General features: G+C 37.2%; 2 protein-coding genes across 2 annotated transcripts; both read right to left on the bottom strand.

The window, feature by feature from the left end:
• Positions 1 to 559: 559 nt before the first annotated feature.
• Positions 560 to 1,671, bottom strand: CBG09323 (the record flags this gene model as incomplete). Its single annotated transcript, XM_002636820.1, has 3 exons — positions 560 to 731; positions 785 to 1,457; positions 1,509 to 1,671. The coding sequence occupies 3 exons, from the start codon at positions 1,669 to 1,671 to the stop codon at positions 560 to 562; spliced, it is 1,008 nt and encodes a 335-aa protein (XP_002636866.1).
• Positions 1,672 to 5,447: 3,776 nt separating this feature from the next.
• CBG27115 lies at positions 5,448 to 6,252 on the bottom strand (the record flags this gene model as incomplete). The annotated part of the gene is made up of 2 exons (XM_045237735.1): positions 5,448 to 5,565; positions 6,230 to 6,252. 2 exons carry the CDS (start codon positions 6,250 to 6,252, stop codon positions 5,448 to 5,450), a joined length of 141 nt encoding a protein of 46 aa, XP_045098932.1.
• Between the last annotated feature and the right edge of the window lie 770 nt (positions 6,253 to 7,022).

The raw sequence follows: 7,022 nt of genomic DNA, 5'->3' as shown, positions 1-7,022 counted from the left end.
TCAGAAATGTTTCGTTTATTACCGTATGTTTCTGGCCTCGAAAATTGACCGGGAAGCCGCCCGCGAAATTTTCCAGGTCCCGCTTTTTTTAATTCGACAATAACATAATCGAAATTAAATACGGATTCTGTTATAGAACACTTTGACATATTTTCAGGAAATCCATCACTGATTCAAGAAGTTCAGAATTGGAAATGTTAGAATAGTTGGAGTACATTTTTTAAAAAGTTTTTTTTACTTCAGCAATTGTGGATTCTTCAGTAACAATTCTACACTATATTTTCCAAACATAAGATTAAACCTATAATAAAAGGCCTCGTGTATACTTTGAGACAATTCGAAACTAGTGAACTTCTTGAATCGAATGTAAAAGAAGAGACAATCAAAATAAAAATTAATATCAAAAATATTTATTGTCATTGAAAGGAGTTTGACTTCAACTGAAGTACATAATTTGACATCCGAAACGGACTAATCGAGTGACAAGAAAAGTTGGGCGGTGAAAGAAATGAACTATATAAACCGTATGCACATGACACGTAAATTTGTTATAGGAGATCTACATTCTTTCTGGTACAAGAGCTCCAAGGCAAGGGGCGACGTAGTCAGGAACCATATCGTCGCGTTCATTCATCTGATTCTCAATGATATCTTCAATTTGATGGCATCCAGACAACACCAATAGTGTCTTCATTCCATGATCTCTTCCGAATTTCACATCAGTGTTGGTTCTGAAAAATGAAAAAGGATAATTTGAAAAAAATTAGAGAATGAAATAATTTACCTGTCACCAATCATCATAGTTCTAGAAGGATTGATATTCCATTTTCTTTTGATATAATTGAATGCTGGAGTACATGGTTTTCCAACTGTTAATGGATCTCTTCCAGATGCGCATCTGATTGCAGCCACAATTGGTCCAGCATCAGGAATAACGACTTCTGGATTTGGTCCCGGGCATGTTTCATCTTCGTTTGTGGCCACGAACAGGACACCTTCTTCTCTCAAGTAATTGGCAGCCTTCATCATTTTTGTATAGTCGAAATGTTTTTCGTATCCAACAACAACTGCTCCAACATTCTCCTCCAATTTGATATCATACATAAATGCACCACTTCCTGCTTCTTCATTTTGTTTCTTTTCTGGTCCATGTCCAAAATATTCGATGCCCAACTCATCCATTTCATCGCGAAGTCCTTGTTCTCCAATCAAATAAACTCGTTTTCCATCCAATCCAGATCTGTGCAATGTATCGGCAACTACTGCAGCGGGATTCACCAAATTGTTCTTGTTCATTTTGGATGAATTGTATCCGAGTTTTGCCAATTTCTTCGCATAAACGGCACGCGATTTAGTCGCATTGTTGGTGAGCACAATGATTTGTTTATTGTGTTTTACCAGATAGTCAATGAGACGAGGAGATCCTGGCATCACTGATTCACCCAACCACAGAACACCTGAAAGCATTTGGACTTTGTAATTTATAATTTCTATATATGGGCACTTACCATCAGCGTCGAAAATGAACGTGTCAATGTTCTTGATCACTTTTGCAAAAGAGTCTGGGCAAAGTGGTTTGGTGGATCGGCATTTTGGATCGAGACCGGCCTTGACTGGATGATCATGCTCACGGAAGAGCTGTTGGGTGTCGATAAGAGTTGGGTATTTCATTTTCTGAAAATGTATTTTTAGTAAGAAGGACTTGAAAGTAAGAAGGAAGTGATGATGGTGAACCACTTTGCAGCCGACTCTTTTATACTAGTCGATGGGCGGAGTCAGGGTGAAGAGCAAGAAGAGGGCGGGCGCTCAATAGAAGACGCAGACGATCAGTGATATATCTGTATCTTTGAAGATGTTCCTGCTGGGAAGAAGGGGGAACATGTATTGTTCACGTGTACCGATAGGGAAAAGAAGATGTTGGATGGGTGGTGTTACGGTAGTATGAAACAGAGGAAGGAGACGCCGTCAAAGTACAAGGATAGCTATTTTTAGAACAGGAAAAGTCATTTTGAGATCAAAAAAGGACATGGAATGAATACGTAGATCAGAATTGGTTGAAGGAAATAATTAGAAGGATTGCCTTCGGAAACTACCGTAGACCCTGTAATAGACCCCCGAGGCGTGTCAAATTTGAGCTTATTTAACTTATCTTCTATGCAAGATATCAAATTGTAGTCAACTGACAAAACAATTCTGATAATTTGATTACATTTAAAAAATGATTCTGATTGTGCTTATTGTAAATGCTGGATTTTATTCGAAGTTCTTCTGAATAATGCTCACCAACTTCAAGAAAATCTGAAAAACTAGGTCTAGAATACTGTAAAACCTTGTCCCTCAATTTTCAAACTAGAAATTACTCTTCTTCGTCCCCCTCCCGATCAAAGTATCCAGTTTGATTTTTTCGTCTTTTTTCCCAGAAAAAGTCGTGATTTTAATCGCTTTCTCCGACAGCCTGCATCATCATCACTACTCTTATCTTTTTTTATAATTTTAAAAAGTCATTCCGACATTCGCTATTTTAATCGGGTCACATGATTTTTACGTTTTTGGAAAAAGGCTCAGAAAAACTGAACATTGGTCTGATGGAATAGGAGAATTTCAAGCGGAGCATTGTTTCGGAAAAAAAAAACTTACTTCTTTTTTCCCAAAACTAGGAGGTTTATTATTTTCAGAAACCGTAACATGGACGGTGTTACATATTTTCAGCATATTTTCAGTGCTTAAATTTATTTTGGGTAACATATTGTTGTTCGTTCTTTACCGAATTCAGCATAGGTTCCCGAAAATACCGTAAGCATAGAGCGCCACACCTAACTTTCAACTTCGAGCTCTTATATATCGGTTCCTGTGTAAGATATCAAAAAGTGGCCAACTGACAAACTTTTAACATGATATCAAAAATATTTTGTCAATTAACCACTTTTTGATATCTTTGTTAGGAACCGAGATATAGGGGCTCGAAGTTGAAAGTTAGAGGTGACACTCTATTAGAGTTTTCACGGTATATTTCAAGCCTCCTGAAAATCTTTGAATCTTCCTGGGCCACTAACAATAAGCTTCCTCTAGCTCATACAAAGACTTCTCTTCTACGCCTTGGTTCAAGAAACAAGCACGCTCCCCTCTTCATCTCCTCCTCAGCTATTGATTCTGCAGACAATATTCGTGATCTAGGACTTATTACCGACTCCAAACTTAAGTTCACCCAACACATAAACAAATCGGTTGCTGTTTCACTTCTCCGATCCAAACAACTTTTGAAACCTTTCAAATCCACCAACCCCCTCTTTCTACCTTCACTTATTCAGAACCTACGTACTCCCCTTCTTGAGTACTGTTCAGTAATTTATTCTCCTCCCCCCAATTCCAAACTCTCTCAAAAACTCGAATCCCTACTCCGTTTCTTCACCCGTAAGTCTTCCAGAAATGCAATATCTCATACTCTTCTTATCAAGATCGTCTCTCCCAACTTGACCTCTTCTCTATCAGACATCGTAGACTCAAATCTAAACTTATGCTTCTTTACAAAATGATTAGTGACGCCTCTTATATGCCAGAATTATCCTCTTTCTTAAGAATTTCCGACTGTCCTAGGAGACCTATGACCCATATTCTCTCAGATAAATGTTCCGATGACTTCTTTTTCACCACCGCCCCTATTTGGAATGCAATTGTAAGGAATACTCCCCAATTTTTAACTCCCGGTCAATTTTCTACCTTAATCCAATCTTCCATCACCCGGTTTTAGTTTTCTGCTCACTTTTTCCCTTTTTTTAATTTCTTGCCAACCTTACATGTTTACCATTTTCTTCCCCATTCTCTAGGTTCATCTCGTTAGGGATTTTTATCTAGAACTCGCGTTATAACTTTTGTGCCATATTTTCTTCTGATCAATAAATTATAAATTATAATTATAATTCTCAGTGAGTTCTCACTGTATATTTTGTACTCATTTACAAGTACCCTAACTCAAAAACATTTCCCTTTCCTTCATTTCCTCTTTCAGATTTTCAAAAAACCGTACAAAATAGTAAACATCACAATTTTCTGACCACCATCAAACCTACGAAACCATTGAACAGTTGGACAACCTCGTCTCGTGGGTTAAAAAAAGTCAATGGTTGTCCAATTCTCTTTGAAGAACCAATGAAACGCATGTGAACAACACATGAGTCTTCTTTAAAAATTGAGTCTGGCGCGGCGTCTTCCCCTTCAATCGGCGCCCATCTTGTACATCATCACACATCGCGAAAAGTCTGCGTCTCGTTATCATTAATCAGTATCTTTATTTAAAGAGCGTCGTCGTTACACGAGGGGGGAATTCCTCTGGCATGTCTGCAGTCTCTTGTTCTCTAATTGACCCGCTTATCTTCCCGTTTCTTTAAAGATTGTCCATATGGAAACAGTGTAGAAGATGAAGAGAACAGGGAGTAGACACATCTTTTGCAGAAAAAAGAATTGAGAGGGAATCGTCACGTTAGCATGATCTTTTGAGACTAATCGAATGAAAATGGATGTATGTGGATACTGTAACCGTTTGATAAGGATAAAGATGTAATTGATACATCATTCTGAACGACAACAACTTTTGAAGATTGTGAAGGGAAAGGAGAACGTGTTTAGTGGTTTAGCGGTTTACATTCTATGTATAGAATACGAAGGAAAATGGAGACAAAGCTGGAACACTACAATCACTCTCAGTGATCTTTACAACTGGTCTCAGCTATAGTTTCGAGTCCGGGTTACGGTAGTAAAAAAGGATCCAAACACAGCAACCCCCTTAAAGAATTTCGCCAATTTTTCCCATTTCGATTTTTCTGAAAAAAAACGGAGCAGAAGGGTTTTAGACTTCGAGAACAAACAATTTTTGAGAATTCGAAAACCAACAATGGACACCACTACAATAATCTTGAGCTTGACTCTCATTTTAGATCAACAATTGCAATTTACTGCAACTTTATGTTCTTGATTCTGAATATTTTAAGCCGTTTAGATCTAAAACTCCTCATTTCATATATAAGCCCCACCCGAACGAATTCTTCACAGTACAAAGTGCAATCCAAAACAGATCTTTGTTTCATATTCTAATCGCGTCTCTTCTTTGCTCGGCCTAATTACGTCTGCGTCTCTTCTCGCTTTATTACAGTACCTGGTCAAAGATCATGACGTAGCAGGACCGAATTTCGGATCATTTTCGGACAAGGCCTGATTGTTATCTCCTTGATGGACTAGAACAAGTGGGACGGAGGCCTAGGAAAAGACAAAGAACAATCTGGAAGAGAAATAAGTGAACAAAGATCAACGGGTTGTATGGGACTACCAATCTGACAACGTCCCTCAATGAAGAAACTATGAGAGAAATGGGCAGCTCTAGAAAACTTGTAACTAAATTAATCGGAAAACCCGGAGATGTTCGGAATTTCGAAAGTTTTCGGAATCTCGAAAATTCAGATTTTCAAAATTGTGGAATTTTGGAAGTTCTCATCACAAAAGCCCAAAAATTGACATGAAGATGCTGGAAACGCGATAAAAATAAGTTCGTTTGAAACCAGAAAGGAAACTTTTCTCAGAATTTTTTGAATTTTGGGATTTTCGTTTCGAACATCTCAGAGGAATACTGTCACATATGTTAGAAGTCCGGCAAAAGCTACGCGAAAATTGTAACAAAAATATTTCTCTGCATAATTGTGGCACAATTTTCGTACAATTTTGGGCAACATTTGGACACATCTGTGTCATGTTACAAGAAAAATGAACAAACTTCGGACATGCTGCTCAGCAATGTCCCACTGATTGGACAGAAGCGCCATTCACATGGATATCAGATAATTTGCTGTAGAGGACATTTCAGATTTCAGATTGTCTTGAAATTTTAGAACTAATACACACTCTTGATGACCCATTTCAAGAAATCAACCCAAAGTGTTTCTTTCAATCTTCTTTGAGTTGAAAAACAGATCAGTGACCGACTAGGAAACTTGTTTTGAACAGTGAGAACTACATCTACAAACCAAAAAAGCATTCTTGATCAGAACATCAAAACATTGAACAAACAATCCGCGGATTGTTGACGATGTTCCCTGGAAATCAGGCATTATCTAGAATAACGATTTCGGATTCAAAGATTATTTTCAGATTTTCAGATTTTCAGTAGTTCATCGTTCACACAGACACTTTGAAACTTGTTTTTCTATTTTAACAGTCAATTAGATTTTTCGATAAGAAGTACTGTTTTACAAAATGTACTATCATCAATTGAAAGTTAACTTTGTATACTTTGAACCATCATCTGGTGTTCGAATTTCAAAAGTTGTTTTGTTTGTTGATTTAATGAGAAAAATAGTACGAATTGTCAGTGATTACACTGATAAAGCATCAGCACAATAGCAAGGAGGAAATGAGGCTCACCTGCAAGAGATCTTTGAACAAAAACGTAAAATTGAGAGATGTTGATGAACGCATTTCGAAAGAACGGGCTGAAATGATTTTGGTTATGAGTTTAGAAATAAGTGGAAAACATATTTTTAAACTCTGGAGTTGAATTTCAGATTCATTGTTATTAGTCTATAAAAGTGGAACAGGGGAGAAAGTGAGAAGGAACATTTTAGACACAGCAAAAAGATTGATTTCTGTTTTAAAAACAAGAAATTTGTATTGCAACTTATAGTGAGTACTTCAACTTTTTTGTACTCAATTGTCGATGCTTGTTTGGAAACGATAACAAAACGAAAATCAATAAGCACGCGGATTCCCTTTACACTATGGGGATGACGCAGAATCCAAGCGAACGGGAGAGCAACTGTCTGTTTCGGTGGAACTACAATGAAAAGTTTCAAAGAAATTGAATTATCATGTGAATTTGTTTAATAGTTATTCTTACATGAACAGCAAAAGTTAAACAGACCCTTGAAGGTAAAAACAATCGGGCCAAATTTAAAGATTTGACTTCTTATACCGTAAAACCTGTAATAGAAGGTCCTCTACACCGTCAACTTTGAACCCAAATATCTCATTGAAAGATA

The sequence above is a fragment of the Caenorhabditis briggsae genome, assembly GCF_000004555.2.
Source record: "Caenorhabditis briggsae complete genome, chrV, whole genome shotgun sequence".
Taxonomy (NCBI): Eukaryota; Metazoa; Nematoda; class Chromadorea; order Rhabditida; family Rhabditidae; genus Caenorhabditis; species Caenorhabditis briggsae.
Note: the sequence above shows the minus strand (reverse complement) of the source record. Positions and strands in the feature narration are given on the sequence as shown.